General features: G+C 35.5%; 1 protein-coding gene across 2 annotated transcripts in view; it reads left to right on the top strand.

Annotated features, from left to right (window-relative positions):
* Gls (glutaminase) overlaps positions 1-21268 on the top strand; it is a 73063-nt gene that overhangs the window by 43185 nt on the left and 8610 nt on the right. Inside the window, exons 13-15 of one of the 2 annotated variants that reach the window (XM_008835614.3) lie at positions 1079-1210; positions 2073-2165; positions 3126-5580. In XM_008835614.3, coding sequence (XP_008833836.1) covers positions 1079-1210; positions 2073-2165; positions 3126-3272 — 372 coding nt within the window. In that variant the 3' untranslated portion in view covers positions 3273-5580. Of the gene's footprint in view, positions 1-1078; positions 1211-2072; positions 2166-3125; positions 5581-21268 lie in introns of those variants that run through there. The other variant, XM_008835613.3, reaches the window with a different exon arrangement.

Here is a 21268-nt window from a genome sequence, read left to right as displayed (position 1 = left end):
GATGTCCTTAAAAGCTTGGAGGCTTTTAATATATAAAACCTCACCACTCCATTTTTTTAAAGTATTTCATGGCACAGGATTAGTACAGACTTTGTAGGATTATGGTGATTATATGCCTCAAGACATCCTTAAACTCAAAACAGAAAATGCAGAGATGGTGAGCTTTAAATCTTTGGTTATGACCATAGATATTTTAAAGGCCTTAAAAGTGTATTAAAACTAAAACTTTAAAATATTTTTTTAAGCCTATTTGTATATTTGGTACTTTTGAAATATGTAGGCTTTTCTTATTTGATCCTGTTTATGTCATATAATACCCTTCTAAAAATTGCTTTTGTAATTTTCTTGTTTTTAAAGAAATTTGCCTTTAAATTTTTTCCTTTTCTTTCTCTCTGTTTTTCTTTGTTTTTCTTTCTGTGTGTGTGCATAGTGCCATGCATGTAGGTCAAGCACCTTGTGGGAATCAAATCTCGCCTACTATGCACAGCAAGTGTGTTTACCACACTGAGCCATCTCACAGGCCCTGCAATTTTCAGATGTAGTAGTAAAATAGAGAAATGGATTGAATTGTTATCTATCATTCATCTTCAGTAATCTTGAATGCATGACAAATCTTGTTCATTGGTGTGCATACCTACTTTTCCCATCTTGTCATACTCCAAACAGTATGTAATTCTAAATACATAGCAAAACATAATGGTACCACTATTATATTTAAAAACATAACAACTACTGCATACACAATCATTAATAATATCATTTAACATTAAATATGATATAAAAATGTTTAGTCAATGTTCAGATTTCTTTGTCTGTGTGTGTGTGTGTGTGTGTGTGTGTGTGTGTGTGTGTGTGTTCACAAGCCATGGTGCCCTTACAGAGGTTAAACGATAGCTTTCCTTCCTCCATGTGGGTCCTAGGGATTGAACTCAGGTTGACAGGCTCAGTGGCAAGTGACTTAACCTTCTAAGCCACTCCTCAGCCCTATAATGTGCCATAATTTTTAAACTGTTCCTAAATGTAACATTTTTTATTTTAAAATAGTTAACATGATGCCATTTTATTAAATTATTTTCAGGTTGGTCTTCCTGCAAAATCTGGAGTTGCTGGGGGCATTCTGTTAGTTGTCCCCAATGTCATGGGCATGATGTGCTGGTCTCCTCCTCTTGACAAAATGGGCAACAGTGTTAAGGGAATTCACTTCTGTCATGTAAGTGTATTTTCTTACTGGAAAAAAGTGGGGGTGCGGTGGGGTGGGGGTTACTCTGCCTATCTGTTGGCCAGTCAGTAGGTAGCATTGGAAGTAGTTACAGAGAAGCTTCAAGTAACCTCTACCAAATAGGTATCATTTAATTATTCTTTGAAAAAATTCTCTGATTTTTTTAATTTAAAAATCATTTTGTGTGTAGGAGTTTTCCCTAAATGTATGTACATGCACCCTGTCCATGCAGTGCCCATGGAGGCTAGAAGATGGCATCCGAGCCCCTGGAGCTGGAATTAAGGTGGTTGTTAGCTCTGTGGGTGCTGGGAACTGAACCTGGGGCCTCTGCAAGAGCAGCCTGTGCTCTTAAGCACTCAGCCATCTCTACAGCCCCTGCTTTTGTATTTAATTTAATATTTTGTTATTCCTAATTTTTTTGAATGTCTTTTTGTGTTTATACATTTATTACTTCCTAGAACCCCTGTTATGTACTGCAGTATTTTTAGACATTTTAAATTAGAATTCTTTTTAAATTTTCAGTCTTATATATTTTACAAAGTCTAGAGAATGACATTGTATTGTGTATAAAGTAATTTATGTAAGTTGTCTTCCATGTGGCCTGCTAAAATTTCTGTTTTATAGAAAATGAAAGGCAGTTTGAGTGACTGAGCCTTAAGGCTGTGCTAACAAGTGTGTTCTTATCCTGATTTCAGTCCTCTTCCTTATACACTGTGCTGTTTGAATAGTCTGCAATGGTGGTTGCTGTGAGGTGGTAGTAAAGCTGGATACTAGAAGCATAGTTGGTTAAAATGTGAATAAACAGAGCCAGTCAATAGCCAATTTCTTATACATATTCTGTATCACTTCACAGGATCTTGTTTCTCTGTGTAATTTCCATAACTATGATAATTTGAGACACTTTGCAAAAAAACTTGATCCTCGAAGAGAAGGTGGTGATCAAAGGGTAAGCCAAATTCTTTCCTAGATTATTCTCCATTATTTTTTTAAGACAGAATTTGAGATTCGCCTGTTTAGTTAAAACTTAAATCTGTTAGTGGTCTCTGTCTTTGCCAATTACAAATGAGTAAATTACTGACATTTTCATATTTAGTCACTGATACATAGACATTAAATATTGTTTTATTATTTAAATTGGAAATTGTTTATGGGCAAGGCTGGTTTTCTGTTGTTTTCTGCAAGAGTTTTATAATTGATCCTGTTAAAACAGTTTTAAAGAGGATACTGAAGATATTATATACAATGGTTCTAATTAAAAAGAAAGTTTTGTTTTTATTTGTCAGTTTTAGTTCTGAATTAAAGTTTAATTCCTTGTCTTTTCTGTGATCAAATCGGTAAATGGAAATGCATATATATGAAGCCTTTTAAGTTTTAAAGGCAGATAAAATATTTTTTCCAGAATAAGTGTTTAATGATATGATGCTGATAGTGACAATAGTAAGTACTACATGCTAAATATCTGTGTGGCTTCATAGAATTACACAAACATTTCTCTCTTAGAGCTAGTATTAAGAACTGGGATTTAAGTTTTTTTCACAGGACCAAAGGACTTACATGGAAATTTATTTCAGTTCCTTTGTATCCCATATGAAAAATATTTACAGTAAAATTACCTTTTACACTATAAAGCACTTATAAGTAGTAAATAACATATATATTGAATAAAATTTTGTTAATGCCATCTTACATTTTTATTAGCTTCAATCAGAGTAACCTCTGATAATACCTTAGAATTTTCCAAAGCTGACAGCATAGGAACTTTCATAGGAATCCTCATGAGTAACGTGAAGGTGGGTGAAAATGTTAATGGATCTTAATAATGTTCATTGAAAAATACCATTTTATAGCTTGGACCTTTCATCACTCAAGTGCACTAATAAATTATGTATGTTGCTTGAACAACTAGCATTCCTTTGGACCATTGGACTATGAAAGTCTCCAGCAAGAACTTGCTTTAAAAGAGACAGTATGGAAAAAAGTGTCACCTGAGTCAAATGAGGACATCTCTACAACTGTAGTGTATAGAATGGAAAGTCTGGGAGAGAAAAACTAAAGAGATGGGTTCTAGTTCAGAATGCTTCTTCATTTAACCTTTGAAACATCTTTTCGTTTTGATTTTGTATTTTTTTTTTCAAGCTATAAGTATTTATTTGACTCTTGTTCTCAATTTTGAGTACTGGGAGCCATAAAACTTAAAAAAATTTGCTTGTGATCTTTGTATAAAAAAATAAATTTAGGAATTTGTTAATTTTTAAAAGAGCATTTAAAAATAAAGCAAGTTTGCTTTATTTTTTAATTACATGCATTTTAATTTCTTGAATTACATTAAAATTTTAACTATAGTCAGATACATTGTCATTTTGTAGTTCTAAAACCTACAAATTCAAAGCTTTTGCATTTTTGTTTTTCTTTTCCATTTTTATTACTGATATGATAATTAGTAATGTCAATAGAAAGTACTTCCATGCTAAATACAAAACTGAAAGGCAAAGTAATCCCAAATTATTTTATTTAAAAGTGCAGTAGATTAGCTTTGGTTTACACACACATGCCATTTGTTAGTGGTAGATTGGCTTTACATTTTTAAAATGTAGTTAAAATTTACCAACTACTTTAAAATATGTGTCGATTTCTTTCTTTTGCAACTCCTGTGTTCTGTTAGAGTTACCATGTATAGAAGGGGTATTTTATGTTACTAAAACAGTTCAGCCAAAGAATTGCAGATATGGGAGAATGAAGTGTTTTGTTGTTAAAAAGTTATGATGGTTAGTTACTCAGAAGGAGAGACAGTGTCTTCAAAACGGATTTTATTTTCATATTATTCATGTAATTTTTTTTGTTATATTTAAGTATGAATGGTAAATTTGGGTTTTAGCCTGTAGTAATTTTGTAAGTTTCATAAGTGCTGATGAATATTTCTTCTGTGATTAAGTTATGGCATCTCATAAATTTTGTTCTATAGAGTGCTTAGGAAATGAATGTAGTCTGAAGGTATTAAAGTATGCAGCTAAAATATCTGTTAAATATGAATACTTCTGTTTGGTTATAAAAATGCAATATTGAGAATCAAAACTTGTTTTCAAAAGAATATATAATCAGATTTCAAATAATTATGCACAGTATTTTTTTCATCTTTCTTGGCAAAGTGATTGTAAAGTCCTGTAGGCTTTATTCACATTTCTTGCTTCATCCATATACCTTTCTTGTTTTCCTCACAATTTCAAGTTTGTTTTTATAAATTCATTTTTTAAATTGTAAATTTTTAGCAGGTATTTGAAGGTGAAAGCCTTCTTAGAATAATTGCATATGTGATGTAGGGCAGATTCTGCAAAAGTCATATAGTCTAACAAAGATTTCACTGAGTAATTTAGATACTGGTACTGGTATAGATACAGAAAATCTTGAAGACATGTTTTGAGACTGGGATCTGTTATAATTAGGAAGAGTTCTCAGAAATGCTAGCTAGAAGCCTTTGGGGCTGATTTAATTACTAATTCAATATTTAAATCATTACATAGTTAGGTTTTAGAAAGACCTTTTCTGTCCCTTCAGTGTTAAGATGCTTTTCCTAACTGGATGCTTCTCAGAGCCTTGCCACTACCATACCTATGGACATTGTCACATTTGTGTTAGTTCCTCCCAAGGCCATTTTGTGATTCAGGTAACTGAGTGCCTTTATTGGAAAAAGAAAGATTTTTTTTTTTTTTTGTTCTCCATACTCTACATTTCACTGTTTTGTTCAGAGGTTGGTTATACTTATAAAATGAGAGTTAATTTTCATAATGTGTGCATATTTGTATAGATTTCAAGATTAGTTTAATTTGTGGCACTTCCAATAGTTTGGCAAGGCTTGAATGCACAGCGCACACTTAAACACGAAGTAGAGTTCCATAGACTGCTGTGTTTAGAGAAGGAGCATCTAGAGATGCACAGAGGAAGGTGTAATGGAAGAACAGTAAGATACTGTGAATATGCCTACAGACTCTTATTAGCAAAGAAAGAAAAGCTTTGCCAGTTTTGAGAATGTTTTGATTCCTTCAGTTGAAAAGTACCCAGTATTGGGTTTAATTTTTCCTGCCATTATTGATTCTTGATATTCAAGCATTTACATGATAGCTTATTTGTTTTTCTTTTTTCCTGGTTTTTTTTTTTTTTGCCATCGTTAACATTTCATTTGAAATGCATATTCTTCCTAAAATACTTTGGTTTTTTAGCATAAATGTTGTGCATTTTATCTTAGTGCCTGGATTGAACATTTGTGTTGTTTAGCTTTCTTTCATTTGCTTTGTATATTTAATAATGTACCTTTATTTTGCAGTATGCTTACTTTTGTATTGTACAATAAATTTATTTTAAGCTGATTTTATTGGTTTTTTTTTCCCCCTCTTAATATGTATATACAAGCAACTAACATTTAAAGTATGGGGGGACACACTTGGGATTTAACTTAGAAGAGTTATCCTTTGTGAAGATACTGTTAAAATACTATTGTGAAGTTGCCTAGAAGGGAAACTAGAAATATTCAGTCATTAGTAGAAATTATGTGGAGTGAGATGACCATAATAAAGAAATCTGCCTTTATTTTCTTAAGGAATTCAACGTTTGGAAGGAGCTTTGAATATTTTTACAACGTGTTTCAAATTACCCTAATTATAGACACTGAATGCATGCATTGTAGGCCAAATACCTACATTCCTCTGTTTGGTTAGATTTGCTATTCATATTCTAGAGTGGATTCCCCAAATAAATCACAAATCTTAAAACTTGTTTTTAACCCATTGAAGGCAAAAGGAGAGACAGAATGCTTGGTGACCTTGATCTGATAGTGTTGTAGTTCATAAGCATATATATGTGTGTGGAAAGAACTGCTCACATATATAAGAACTGCTTATATATACACACATATAAAAGAACTGCTCACATAGGGTAATTTACTGTGTGTGGATTGTATTTGTATGTAGATTTGTCTCATCTGTTTATTTAAATTTAGTTCTGTAAATGACCAGCTGTTCTTTCCACATAATATATATAAATGACTACTGTTTTGCTCTTCCCAAATTAACAAATACATTCTTACTCATACTGATTTTAAAGGTTTGTGGTTTCTCTTGTTGATGTTTCTGTTTGCCACCAGCACTGTCAGGGCAAGAGAGAGCTAAAAATATTTGGGAAGTTCAGAAAAGGAAAAGCAAGAACATGTGAATCCATATGGAATTTGACTTGAAAAGCCCTTGCCATTATTTATCATAAAGGATTGTATTCAGTTGAAAATAAGTGATGTTCTCAGGTTGAATAGTTTATCATATAGAATAGTTTTATTTGGTTCTCTGTTTACAAATTTTAGTTTTATTTATTTTTAAGAATTTTGATGTGTCTCCTAAATGGCCTTTAGTTGTAGAATGCATTTTTTAAAAATTTATTAGTTTGTTTACATGTGATTTTTCTTTTCCCCTCAATTGCTTTTTCTGTCACTATATTAAACCATACATATATGTCGTATAATAAAACCAAAGCCCCCTGAAGATGCAATAGAAGTATGCATCATGACCCCTGTAGTAAAGCATTTAGACTTCTTTTTACTTTTATTCAGTCCATTCTCTGACATGGAATCTAAGGGCAAAATTACACATAAATATATTCAAGTATATTCGAGTTTCATTTCAAATTACACAATTTTTTTAAAATTTATTTTTTATATCTCTTGGGAATGAAAGAAATAGACTTGGGAGTTTCTTTTATTCCTCTTGATTTCAATAGTTGATTAATGTGAATACTATAAAATGAATAAAACTTGAAGAAATGTGGAAAACTACTATGAAGACTTTTGAGCCAAAATCCATCAAATGTAAAATTAACCTGACAAAATTTGATGTTTCTTAAGAGCTTATAACTAATAGAAAACATACTTTTTCAAACAGAAAGACTGACCATAAATCTAATTGTGTTGCTTTATATTTTGTGAGAAAATGAAAAAAAGGAAATTTAAGATTTGAGAAATATTTACCATTTCTGTTTTGTACATTGTAGTTCTACTTCAGTGCTTTTTATAAGTTTTGGTTAACACTCAGGTACATTGCTTTTAAAAATTGTGGGGGGTTTTGTAAATTATATCTTCCAGCAAATCACAAGAAAACCACTAATAATACATTGGCAAATTTAAGAAAATAATTATGATTTTGGCCCTCAGAAAGCTCGTGAAAGGATGTGGAGGGTAGTTTAGGGAGAGTGTGTGTATATGGCATGCATGAAGCCTGGGTTGGATGCTGAGCACCAGAAAATAAAACTATTAGAACAAGTGAGCTGATGCCTGCTAATTCTAACAGTTAATTCCAGGACCCTGCTGAACTTCTAATTCTCAACGCATTTACTAATTCTGAGGTGTTTCTATTAAAATTTTATAAACCAGATATAGTGACAAAGGGAAATTTTTTATAATTATTTAAATTTTAATATCCAAAGATAAGATTTTTCTATATAGTCTTAAAAATATTGGTCTTCTTTAGCTCCGTCTGCTGAAATGCTTTCAATTCTAATACCTCAGATGATTAAAATTACCTATTTGGGGAGTCTTAACCTTTGAAAGAAAAAAACTTATGAAAAGAAAAAACTTACCTGAAGTAGTTGTAAATTTTGTTTTTATATCATATTTCTGGTGATTTTTGTTTTCTGTACTGCAAGTCTTCTCTGCTGTGTAGTCGTGCTTGATACTCTAAGGTTACATAATAATTCCATTTGAAAATAATCTTAAAGTTTACCTGGTATAAACTCCAGCCCTACCTAATCTCCTTTCCAGGATTCTTAGCACCCAGGTTGCTTTGTTGCCATCTTTACAGTTTTTAATGATGTGAGTCTGTTGCATATTTTTATTTGGACACACTTTCTTTTAATGGAGAAGCATAATTAGCAGTGGTGATATGTAAGTTATTTGGCAGACAAATAGTACCAGCAGCATTTATTAAAACTAATTGTATTTAGTAAGTAGTCATGCCGCAGTTAATAAAATTCAGTAAAGTTAGAAGTGAATGTTGTTATTATATACTACTAAAAATAAAATCATACCCTGGAACCTTTGGAAGAAAAGTAAGTGTAGCAGTAGTGTGACTCTAAAAATAAATGCTGCACACTGGCTTTAAAAAATAAATCCCTTCAGAGTTAGATTAAATGTAAATAAAAGGATTCTTAATAAGTAAAATGTTACTCAAATTCAAAATAATGTTGACAGAAGAAAAAAGTTTTTTTTTTTCCCCCTTTGCAGGTTGGCTTTTCCTAGGCACATATAAAATAGGTACCTGCTTCTGTGGTTTTTATTTTAGATGTTCGCATCTGTGAATGGCCTCCAAACAAAATTCCTCATTTGTTTATTTTGACTATAGCAAATTCTGTTTTTCATGTACTTCTTTAGATTTTGGGTTGGAGATTTTAATTTATTATTGATAAGAAAAGATGTTACTTGAAACGCATTAATATTCTAAAACCTTTATTTGTAAATGTTAAGACAGTTACTATCGAAAAAGCATTGCTTGGTTTCTGGTAGGAGATACAGCACAATATTAGAGTATGCTTAGTATTTGCCAAGGCCCTGGGCTCAGTCCCCAACACCAAAGGAAAAATCAGGTGCTTGTTTTGTTTCCTTCAGTCTTGAATTTTAAACTTGCCTGGTTAGCTCTTCTCTGTAAGTTTATAAACATGAGAATCACAGCTTAGATTTTTTTTTTTTTTTTTTTGATCTTTTTGAGACAGCATCTCCCTGTAGCCCCAGCTGACCTGGAACTTGCTGTGTAGACCAGGCTGGCCTTGAACTCACAGAGATCTGCCTGCCTCTGCTTCCCAAGTGCTGGGATTAAAGGCGTGTGCCACCACTCCCGGCCAGATTTTTTTTTTTAATTAAAAAAAAAAAACTGTGTATGTGTTTTGCCTGCATGTAAGTGCATCCATATTGTGCAGTGCCCACAGAGACCAGAAGGGGATGTCGGACTGCCCTGAAACTGGAGTCACAAGACAGTTGTTTGCCACCCTGTGGGTGCTGGGAACCGAATGCAGATCCTCTGCGAGAGCTGTCAGTGCTCTTACCTGTTGAGCCATTTTCTCCAGCTTCAGAATCTTGTTTTAAGAGACTGTATCTCCATTTAATTCAACTTGCTTTCCTATTAAAATAACAGTGAATATGAAATATTATTGGTCAAACTGAAGTTAGTAAATGCTCATATGAGCCATTCCATTGTAAAATCCAAGTTGGAAATTTTGATCTTCAGTGTCTTATTAGACTTGTTTAGTTGTAGGTTACAAGTAAGATTTCAGTATTTTGTATGTGCCTGTGCCTGTTCACAAATCATTAGTGGTGAACTGTCCTGTATGGGGACAACAGAAGACTTAAATCTTGACTTTCTTTTGGAATCAGAATAATGTGTAAAACCCGTGGCATAAATTAAACGGATGGTCTGTTCTTTTTCCTATCACTCAAAATGAAAAATTCCAGTTGAAAAGCCCAAAACGTATTATCTTTATGCATTTGTTCCTATTTATTTATTTATTTATTTATTTATTGGTCTTTTTGAGACAGGGTATTATTTATTTATGTTTTTGAGACAGGTGCAGCCCTGGATGGCCTAGAACTCACTATGTAGAACAGGCTGGCCTCAAACTGTCTGCCTCTGCTTCTAAGTGCTAGGATTAAAGGTGTGCTCCACCACACCCAACTCTTACTTATTTTATTCTTTCATATCATGATTCATCGCTGGCTGAAAATGAGATGCTTCTTAAATTTATATCATGAAGTAGATTTTCATCTCTAAATTGTCATTGCTCATGTTTATGCTTCACTTCTTATCAGTAGTGTTGGTATTTGCTATGTTTTAAAACTTTTTTTTAGAAAGCATACATGAAATATAAAAGTTCAAGCTGTTCTTCACAATATAGTTCTCTCTGTGGTTTTACAGAGTTTACAGTCCATGCGTTTTACATCAATGTCTATGTATATGATTTAGCATTTGAATAAAGTCGTGAATCAAATATTGCTCGAGATGAGTGTTGGAATTAAGGTGAATAAACATTTTCTGTCCAACAAATTTTACAGAGATATTGATGAAATTACAGGACAGTAATTTTGCTAAAATTCTGTGGTAACTAATACTGCTAATCCCTGTTAATTGTACCAGTAAAATATCAATGTCATATGCATTTTTATCTCAAAGAGAAACTTACACAGTGATCTTGAGGAAGGAAGTGGGCTAAAATTTATGTTTGTCTGTTTGTAAACAGAATTTAGTGTGCTTTTTTTTTTTTCTTTTTTAACCTGAGGGGGAAAGAAAAGTAGTGTGCTGTGTTTTTAGCTAAATAATACAATCTTAGGAGCTGTCTTCTTTTTTTTTTTTTTTTTTTTTTTTTTTGGTGTATTTTGAAACGGGGTTTTTGGCTCTACTGTGTAATTTTACTTTATATGTCCCTACTGCATAATCAACACTGTTTGTCATTTGGTGGTCCTTACAGATTGGGCTTTGTCGTGTAGTTGTCCACTTATGTATTAGTGCAGTCACCTTGTATTTGGGGGGCTCTGGATAAAGGACTGTTTCTTTAGTGTTTGCTTTGCAAAAAGTCTTACCAGGTGCTGTTGTGAGGCGTGGCTTAAAAAAATCTGGATCTTCTTCAGAATTCTTCGTAGGTGCTGGTTGGGAGTTTTAGCATCTAGGTTGTTCAGTATGGTCTTCTACAAGCATGTCTTGTTTTCTCCTTAAAAAATCCATGTAAATTTCATTTACTAAATAATAACTTTTAATATTTTTGAAGCATAGTATTTACTAATTCTGTGACTAAAATTTTCTTGCCCCAGTCTAAGTAAAGTTGATTTCATGAAGTAAAGATAGCTATTTCTCACTCATTACATAGTCTTATTTACAGGCACCTAAAACTGACACAATTTAAAATGGAGGAAAACAAGTCCTATCCATCCATGCCCATTTGCTCATGCAAATACACCTCAGAAATCTAGAGTTCTTTTTCATACCTCTATCACAGAAACTTAGCATTACACAGACTTGAGATAGTTACACTGTTACACCAAATCAGTCCTCAGAGATTTGGGCTTAGACTCTGGTAGCTTCAGATTGCTTAGACAATCCTTCTTGCTAGCTTAGATGATCTAGTTTTCTGTAGATTATCCCTTGTCAGTTGTAATCAACCCCAGCAACAAGGCATGTGTAAAACACTAGCAGAGACCTTGTAACACCAAATTTTGAGTAGTTTGACTTCTAGGGTCATTGCAATAGCTAACATATATTGTGCTTACTGTGGGGTCACCCACCAGTGTAGAGCATGTTTTGAGAATTACTTTTTTCCTCCTCATGGAAACCATGAAACAGGTAAATACTCTGATGAGTATTTTGTTGTCTCTGTAAGGTCTGGACAGACTATATGAATTCCCTAAGTGCACATCACTTTTAGGAGTATAGTATCTAGATTTATACATACTTTGGTAAAAAGGGTTCATTTCTTTTGAAACAGACTGCTTTTTCCCATTGTAAAATATGACTGATTTATATATCACCTTCCCAATAAAATTGGGGTATTTTATGAAAGCCAAAGGGCCAGCAATTTCAGAATGCCATTATAGACCAAGAATTCAAAGAAACTTCATAGTAGATAAAGTTATTTAATTTTCACTATACTTTCTCTAGTGTAAATAAGTGGTGCTTGTGCACCATACCACCAGTATTCTATGATCTTAATATGTAGTTACTCGCAGGAAAAATTTCTGGGGCTGGAGAGATGACTGTTAAGAGCACTGGCTCCTCTTACAAAGGACCTGGGTACAGTTCCCAGCACCCATATGGCTAATGACTTGTTTTTAACTCTAGTTCTAGGGAATCTGATGCCGTCTTCTGGTCTCCAGGTGTTGCGTGCATTGATGCACTCACATTCATGCAGGCAAAATACTCACCTAAAAATATATAATAAGTTGAAAGCTGAAAAATTAATCTGTCTCCAAAAATCCTTTTACTAAAATTAAGTGTGCTGGGAAGCCATTGGAGAATTTTCAGCACACATGATCAGACATGATCTGGAAGGATCCATTCTAAAGTATGTGGGAAATTTAGAGCCAAAAGTGTAAGTTCCTTTTATTATTTTAAAATATTCTTACATATTACAGCTTAGTGCATGCCAGCACTAAAAGTCAATGTTTAATACTGAACAAATTTTATTAGAAAGCAAATATTAAATTGTTTTATTTGCTTCGAAATACCTTGTCGACTAAATGTAATTTATAAAACTTTATCAGGGGGCTAGAGAGATGGCTCAGCAGTTAAGAACATTGGTTGTTCTTGCAGAAGACCCAGCACCCACATGGCAGCTAACAACTGTCTGTAACTCCAGTCCTAGGGGATCCGACAGCCTCTTCTGACCTTGGGCATTGCACGACACTGGTGCACTTACCTACACGCAGGCAATACACACAAAATAAAAATAAATAAAATTTTAAAAAATCATCAGGCTGGGTGTGGTGGCACACATTTGTAATTCCAGCTCTGGAGAAGCAGAAGCAGGAGATTTCTGAGTTGAAGGCTAGCCTGGTCTAAATAACACATTCTAGACCTGTCTCCAAAAAAAAAAAAAAAAAAAAAAGATCTTAGAGCCTTTCATAGAGCTCAAAGTAGAATTTACATTTGCCCTATTTTTTTTTATTATGAACTGATACTTTATTATCCAAGAGTGAGTTTATCTTCTGCAATTTTTCACATAATATGTTTGAGTTTTTTTTTTTTTTAAATCAAAACTAGAAGACAGGTGTAATAGTACACACACCTTTAATCACAGCTCTTGGGAGACCAGCCCAGTCTAAATATCAAGTTGCAGGCCAATTTGAGTCTATAGGGCGACCCTGTCTCAAAAAACCAAAAACTAGAATGTTTTGGTGGTGAAGATGAAAGTTCTATCCTTACCCGAAGCCAATATAGTTGTCCTTGTGTAGATGCTTGATTTTGACTGTAACGGTAATATTAAGTATAGGGGGGGGGAAACTAAGCAAAATCACAACACAAGTGTATACCGTGTATTCTGAATGAGAGTCGCACTGTTACAGTTTGGCCTACAAGAATTATCTTTCCCCAGTTTCTCTGGCAAGTTGATAGCTTTGTTATCAGTCTATCTGTAAATTGCTCTTTTTCTAGTATTGCTTTTGTATTAAAGGTCGTATGAATGGCTAAGTAGTTTCATTCCTCCTAAAAAGATGCATTCCTAATTGTGTGATTTCCCGTTTTCCAATTCAGTATACTCAGGCCATATGTAACTAGTGCCCAACATTTTTTTGTCCTTTCCTCTATAACAGGAATTTTGTTTTCCTTTTCTGTTTTCTCCATTTCTGATAATGCATATAATGTGCAAAATTAAATCCCCCCTGTATTTGATAAAAATGTGAGCCTTTTAAATGATTTTATTTCCTTTAAAATTCTACCAAGTAAGAATCAAGAGTGAAAAGGGGCTTTTATCCCTCTCAGCATTTCACTGGTTTCTGTTTAAATGCCACACACTTAGTTCAAACTATTTAGCTATTTTAATTTGACTGGAGTAGTTTAGACCTATATAAATTAACCTTACATTATTCCCGTGTATTATCCATTAGTTTATTCTTCATTTAGTCAGTGCTTATTTTTGCTTGTTAATGGTGAATGAGGTAGTTATCTAGGCGGAGATGCAAATAAACAATAGTTGGTAAAATAATTTTAAAGAATGATAAGCTCCTTTAATACTGATACGTGTAAGGTTCATTTTAACTTAAAAGTGGTATATCTCCAGCTGGGTGTGATGACACTTACCTGTAATTACAGTAAGTGGATGGTAGATACAGGAAGATCAGGAGTTTAAGTTCATCCTCAGCTACATAAGTTTGAGGCCAGCCTGGGCTACATGAGACTCATAAAAAGGGGAGGGGATATATTACTTGCCATCTGTGTATGTCTGTAACAAACTATGCAGCATAAACACAGAACATAAATACAGAAGCACAAGTTAACTGAGGAATGAAAGGGATGCAGAAAACTGCTTCAGTGTTTTAGTTCTTTAAGCAATAAGTGACAGAAGGTAGAGTGAGTGCCGAAAGAGGGATTATCAAGGCCTCATTTAGTCCAGGTAGTCAGGGATGGTGGTTTCTCTGAATGATAGTCCTGTTCTAAAGAACAGGGAAGACTGGAGGAAGATTGGTGGGATAATCTGGTTTAAAGGTTCCTGGAAAGAAGAATGAGGAAAAAATAAAATGTGCGGGTAAAAGATTGGTCCGGGATGAGTTAGAGAGCAGATCCCCTCTGTAGAGTAGGTGGCCGTTCTCACTATATTAATGCATATCAGAATTGATAAGATGTCTTAATTTTAATTTTTAAAATGCAGTTTCCAGAGGCCCAGTCATGCAACTTAATGCAGCAATGTGATAGTCTTAATTTTTCAAAGTTAGCATAGGAAGTGGGTTTCATTGTGACACTTTCATACATACGTACCATTGTACTTTGCTCATATTCACCCCTTGTCTTCTTCTCTTGTCCCCTAACCCCCACGGTCTTCTGCTTTAATGTCACATATATATAAAATTTGGATTCTGTATGTGACAAAAAACGTTATCCCCCTCATTTCTCCCAGCATCTCTTTAGACCCTTTCATCCTTCCTACAGTCTCCCTTCTACTTTTCATGCCCCACAGATGGGTTGGTTGATTGGTTAATGGAGCATGAAACAACATGGTTTATGTCTTTCTGTGTCTAGTTCATTTCATTTAATATGACCTACAGTTCCAACCATTTCCCTAGAAATGACATGATTTTATTATTTATGACTGCGTAAAACTCCACTGTGTGTATTATATGTTTTTTATATATATCACGTTTTCTATATCCATCTGTTGGGCATCTAGGAGGGTTTCATATTTTGCCTATTATGAATAGTAGTGCAATAAAGATTGTGAATTTTTAATGTGTATTCCAGATGCTCCCACCACAGGTAGTTCTCGGGATATCATTTGGGAAACACTTAATTCAGGGTCTTAATTGCCACCTTAAGAACTTTATAAGTTATTCAAAGTGCAGTGTGACACTTGAAAGCTTTTAAGGATAACATGATGAAAATATACTGGCAGGAGAGAGAAAATCCACATAGTAGACTTGAGATGTGAAGAGGTAAGACGGGGGATATGTGTTTTAAGAGCAAGGATAGGTCGAGAATTCAGTGCATGAGAAAGAAATGGCAAGGTGGCTGCCAGGGTGAGCAGCAGACCTATAGCTGCTGCCCTTAGTAAGAACACTGGAGAAGCAAATCTTGGAAAGGTGGGAAGAAATTAATTTGGGCTCTTACAAGTACCTGTTTATAGGTATCAGGAGGTTGATTAGCAATGACTCAAATCAAAAAGGTTCCTTTAAAAAAAAATGTGGGAGTAGGCATTACAGAACCAGCACCCATCAGTAAGATGAACTTGGCCAACCTCAGTAATGGAGTGTGTTGGCTCTAGACCTGTACATTACAGTTGCAAACTGACTGTTCTACATTTGGCCTTATTTGAATGACAAAGTGGAGGAAGAAAGAAGAGAGTGATATAAATCGGGGAAAGGCGTTCTTAGAAACCTCACTGTTCAGTCTAATGGCAAGGGAACTGGATATAAGGAACTATTCGTATTTGGACACATTGCTACACCTAACAAGTGGATTTATTAGTATGGGAATGGATACTGGTCAGGCAATGAACAGTGCGTAAAAGCTCACTTCTGTGTAAGGTATCTCTTTGTGAGCTGTTCAGCTGAGGAGCATACAGGCCCAAACTTAGGAGTGTGTAAACTAGAGGTGCACCTTTGCTAGCATAAGACTATTTAGGGCTAGGGGTGGAGAGAGGGCTGTGATACTGCTCAAAGAGACGCTGACAAGTGAGAAAAAAAAATGGACCATAGGCAGAACCCTAAGAACATCTCCTTTTCTTAGGGAGGGACTTCTACTAGGAAAAAGTAGTGAGTGGAGAAAATCCAAGATAGAGTGGTATCAGGAGTCAAGGAAATATTTCAGGGATCTGGGAACATTGAACTCATTGGAGAAGGAAGATGAGGACTTTGCTCATGTCTTTTTTTCCCTTGTGGTGTTAGGATACCATTTTCACTTGAAAATAATAGATGGTATGAATTTTTTTAAATTGTTGGGTAGCTTGGCTCCCTCATCTTTTCAAAGAATTGTTTCTGTATTTGAGTTTGACTGGCCAGGGAACCCTTGGTTGCTGATAGATACCATTCAGTCAAGAATTAGAAGTAGACAGGAAAGAAAGGCAATGGCCAATAAAGTTAGGTTTGGGGGGAAAGCTGGAGTTTTCGGGTAAGTGGAAGGTTAGCTTTGGTGAACAAGGAGAGGCAGATTGGCACACATGGCTGGATTTAGGAAGTGTCTGTTAGCAACTTCTCTTTTCCTGGAAAGTATGAGGGGAGCTTTCTGCTGAGAATAAATTGTGGGGTTGGAAGTAAACTGCAGAATGCAGGTTTCAGAATATAGAGAAGGTAGCAGGTGCTGCTGCTTGTAGAGAGGAAGGGTGGGATACTTGGCAATGCCCATAGAATTCCATTGAAGTGGTAGCCTTGGGTTATAGCCATGGCAGTCTGCCTGTTCAGTAAACCATGACTGTCTGAAATTTGGATTTAGGCAGATCCTGCAAAACTTAACACCACAGGCTCTCTCCACACAGAAGATAGGCTTTTATAGTTGTCACCCTGCTTCCTTTTAGAATTTGAGTCTACTTAAAGAATTTGGAGTTAATTTATTACACATTCCCAAGGGGTTTTTGCATATGAAGAGGTTTCTGTTCCATGCCCAACTTTAAGGAATAAAATGTTGTTGGTAAGAATGCAAATGCAGCCAGGCATGGTGGCACATGTGAGTTCAAGGCCAGCCTGATCTACCTAGTGAGTTCCAGGCCAGCTGGGGCTACAGGGAAACCCTGTCTCAAAAAGACGAAAAAAGAAAAAGGAAAAAAATAGAAAGAATGCAAATGCTAGGCAGAGCATGGTGGTGCAGTTATGTAACCCAGTACTCAGAAGGCTGAGGCAGTTTGATCACATGTTTGAGACCAGCCTGGGCTATATAACCAGACTGACTCAGGATATTATAAATGATAAAGCAAAGACAGATTCTAAGTAATGATAATGGCCTTGCAAATGATGTTAATGATAGATGGATGATGGATGGATGGACGGACGGACGGACGGACGGACAGACAGACAGACAGACAGATAGATAGATAGATAGATAGATAGATAGATAGATCGACAGACAGATAGATCGACAGACAGATAGCGATCCCTGCACATATCAAACTTTAAAGTTTTATTTCAAAAGAACTTAAAACCTTTCTCCAGCACACATGAATAGTGACCAATTTAGAATGGCCATGTAAGTGCTTTGCAAAAAACACTAGAGAAATATTGTCACATCTCTTTTGTGTGTATGGTCCATAAATCACATACTAAACTTTTAACAGAATTATGAAACAAAGTTAGGTATGGGTCTCTGAGAACCAGTGAAAATTAGGAATTCCCCCTCCCCCACATCAGCGCAGCTTAGTAAGCGTATGTCATGGTTGGTCCATGTGTCTTACTGTACTATGGTGTCAGGTTGGAGGGCATGTTAAGAGAAGTAGGCCATTCGGTTTTGAGTTAAAGCCCTAATTCTCCCTGTATCACTTCCATGACTTGTTTCTCAGCAGAAATAGACCCCCATCTCTTTTAGGGACCTTGTCTGTAATTATTTTTTATTTACCCCAGAAAAGGTCTTTGTAGACATCTATGGATTTCAGTGGCCCTGATTTTATTTTTCTTACCAGGGCTCTTAGACTCTTTGACTCTTTGGAGGTTTGATGTATTTGTTTTTCTAGTTATAAACTGTCAAGCAAAGATGGTATTTTACAATGTTACATGTATGACACCTTGTCCTCTTATCTGAACACACAAACATAATACTGAGTCTTCATGAAGCTTTACAATTATGTGTTTGTATAGAAAGGAAGACCTAGAGTGAGTGAACTTTGTTAAGTCAGAGCAGTGCACATACTCTCCTGTCCACCACATGAAAAAAAATGCAGTTTTGCTCCTCAGAGGAACAGCTGCCCTTGGTAATTTCTCCTTTTCTTCTGTTTTACTGCTTCATTAAGAAGCGCTCAGTTATTCCCCTTGTTTTTTCTTAAAGAAACACCTTTGGTTAACACCTCTGTAAAAATTAGTATTTCTGATTTCCTATCACAACATATTTTCATCTTGGTATGGTACAGTTGAGGAAGTCCCTGTTTGTTTTTCTAGGCGATCTCTTGGCCCGTAGGTAGGTGGAGGTCATGAGCACTGGCCCTGGGATCGGGCAGACTGGGTCACTTACCAGCACTGATACTTGCTTGTCACTTGAGCATTCTAGCCTTCAGCAGTAACACTTAGCCCTTGGTGCAGTTAAAGAGAGGAGATGCTTTGTATTTTTCTTGTAGTAATAGGTAATCTTTTTGAATATATTTTTTTTAATGATAAGAGCTTTTAAGTAAGACTTCTTAGATTACACATACAGTTACTGAGAATTCTGAAATGGGTTGCTGAAAAGTTTTTTACTTAGCTAAATGAATAGTAGATTGCATTGTTTGGACCTGCCGTTTTTAACCCTGTATTTTTAAAGTCAAATTTCTATAGAGTAGAAATTCCATCCTTTAAAGATTATTTGATTTCTCTTTTGAAATTACCATATAAAAACTTGCTGTATTTGTGAAGAAATTGGAACTATGGTCATGAAATTGCTGCATTGCTCTTCCTGTAAGGAATCGTTTCCAATCCTCTGATCTGATCAGGTCAGTTTGGATTAAGTTTGTGTATACATAACATATTAATAGCTTTGTCCAAGTAATTCAGTGAAAAGCTCAGGAACATGTGGCCTCACTGGCTTGTTGTCTAATCACACCAGTTGCTATAGTGTAGATTTATACAGTCTTGCTAATACTAAAGTAGCTCAGCAGTAAAGGAAGGGGGAACTGTCTGCCAACATACACATAGCTTGGGCTTATTGTCTACTCTTGTTGGCAAGCCATTTGCTTTACATGTATTTACAACTTAAAATTTTCCTTCAACTGCAGTTTAATACGTTCTTACCTGACTCTTAAACATTTTTATGAAGGAAATCAGAACTTATTTTTATCTAAAAGTTATAAATGGCTAACTTAGACGAGGCTTTTTAAAACAACAGGATCTGCAGTTACAATGGTTTATTTAAGATGAAGAGTATCCATTCCGTGACAGCGGATACTGCAGGGAGCTGGAAATGGGAGAGTGGGTGCAGCCAGCTGCAGCCGACAGCAACAGGACAGCTTCCAGTTACCTACTTTTACTATTTTCATTAAAACCATTCCAACAGAGCTGAATTAGTTTTTGTATAAAGACAAACTAAGGACAGAAAGCCTAGGAAAACCTCAGTTGTGCCTCTAGTAAGAGTGGCAATACCGCAGTTGGAGTAATTGTGACACCAGTGACTCAGTCTTCCTCCGACTCTTCCCCTCATCCCCCTTCCAGTATTCAGCAAGTGAATTAACTAAACTGCTACTTTAATTTCCTTCTCATCTTTGGGTAAGAATGTCAGGTCTCTCAATCACATTGTGTTCAAGCTGTACAGAATTGAGAATCCAGAAAACCTGAGTTCTGTGCTCCATATTACTAATTGATGCTATGTGACTTTGAGCCAAGGGTCTTAACCTCGGTGGTGTTTAATAAGTAAAACACTGCCATCTACATATTTTACATCTGCTTGTCAGGGGTTAAAAAATGTAACTGAAAATGTCAAATTTTCCACAGTTTTTCCATTATATTAACACAAAGGGATAATTATGTAGTTTTTAATTGAAAAAATTATTTTATTTTTTGTGTATGAATGTTTAGGCTGCATGCATATAAGCGCAACACGTGCATGCAGTGTCTTCAGACTCCAGGGTGTCAAGATCCCGTAGAACTGGTAGTTAGGAGTCACCATGTGGTTTCTGTGAACTGAACCCAGATCCTCCTCAAGAGTAGCAGTGCTCTTAACTGCTGGGCTATCTCCAGCCCCAGTTACATAATTCTGATGATGAACTCATAAGTACAGAGTTATCAGCATATTTGGGAGACAGACAAAAATCACAATTCAATTACCATTCCAAAGTTCAACATAAATAGGAGAATGGCAGGGTTGAAGACTGTAGGACTTCTGCCGTCTTTTAAATTAGGAGACTTAGGCGATGTTCAAGTCTCCCACACACACACACACACACACACACACACACACACACACACACTTCTAGCTGTTTGGAAAAAGAAAGATTTTGACATGCCAGGCATGCCAGTATCAAGTGAACTGTAACATTCTTGGCCCGCTGTTGTCATGACTTTGTACAAATAAACTAAGATAAGAGTGTCTGGTTCTGGCAAGTTCTGAGGAAAATTTGATAATGCAAAATGTAGTGCTAGAAAGTCTGCATAATAAAGTTAACATTTAACATTTAATTTGTAAATGTTGAATGACCACATGCCCAAGTAGAGCTTTTCTTTACTGTGGGAGGTGCATATTAAACACCAGAGTTCCCTTCACTGTGTGTGTGGGGGGGGTTATAGCGGCTGCTGTGTGTGACCTGTTCCGGTTACTGTGGAATGACTCACCAAACAGGTGGTGTTGCATCTGGCAGTTGCTGTTAACCCAATCTTTTCTGGATCTTGGAGTTTCTGGCAGGTATGTTAAAGCGAACATAACTCCAGGATCCAGTGAAGAGTTAGGGAGGGAGCCTCCATAACAATTAGCATGCCTGCATCCTTTGCAAGGTTGGCCTGTTGATGAATTGCCGGCCGTGCGGTGCTTCTGGCCTTCAGCTTGTTTGCCATGGTCCCTTCCAGAGGGCACATCCGTTTAACTGAACAAACCAGGAAATGGACTGTCCCTGAATAAACTTAATACTCATCTGTTATCTTCCAACTGTTAACAGTTTCTTTCTTGAGCTTATTCCATATATATATTAAAGTATAGATGCTATGGGGTGTGGGTGGCACATGGCTGTAAT

Source organism: Nannospalax galili, unplaced genomic scaffold, assembly GCF_000622305.1.
Source record: "Nannospalax galili isolate Female #2095 unplaced genomic scaffold, S.galili_v1.0 scaffold115, whole genome shotgun sequence".
Classification (NCBI taxonomy): domain Eukaryota; kingdom Metazoa; phylum Chordata; class Mammalia; order Rodentia; family Spalacidae; genus Nannospalax; species Nannospalax galili.
This window is presented reverse-complemented; position numbering and strand designations above follow the sequence as displayed.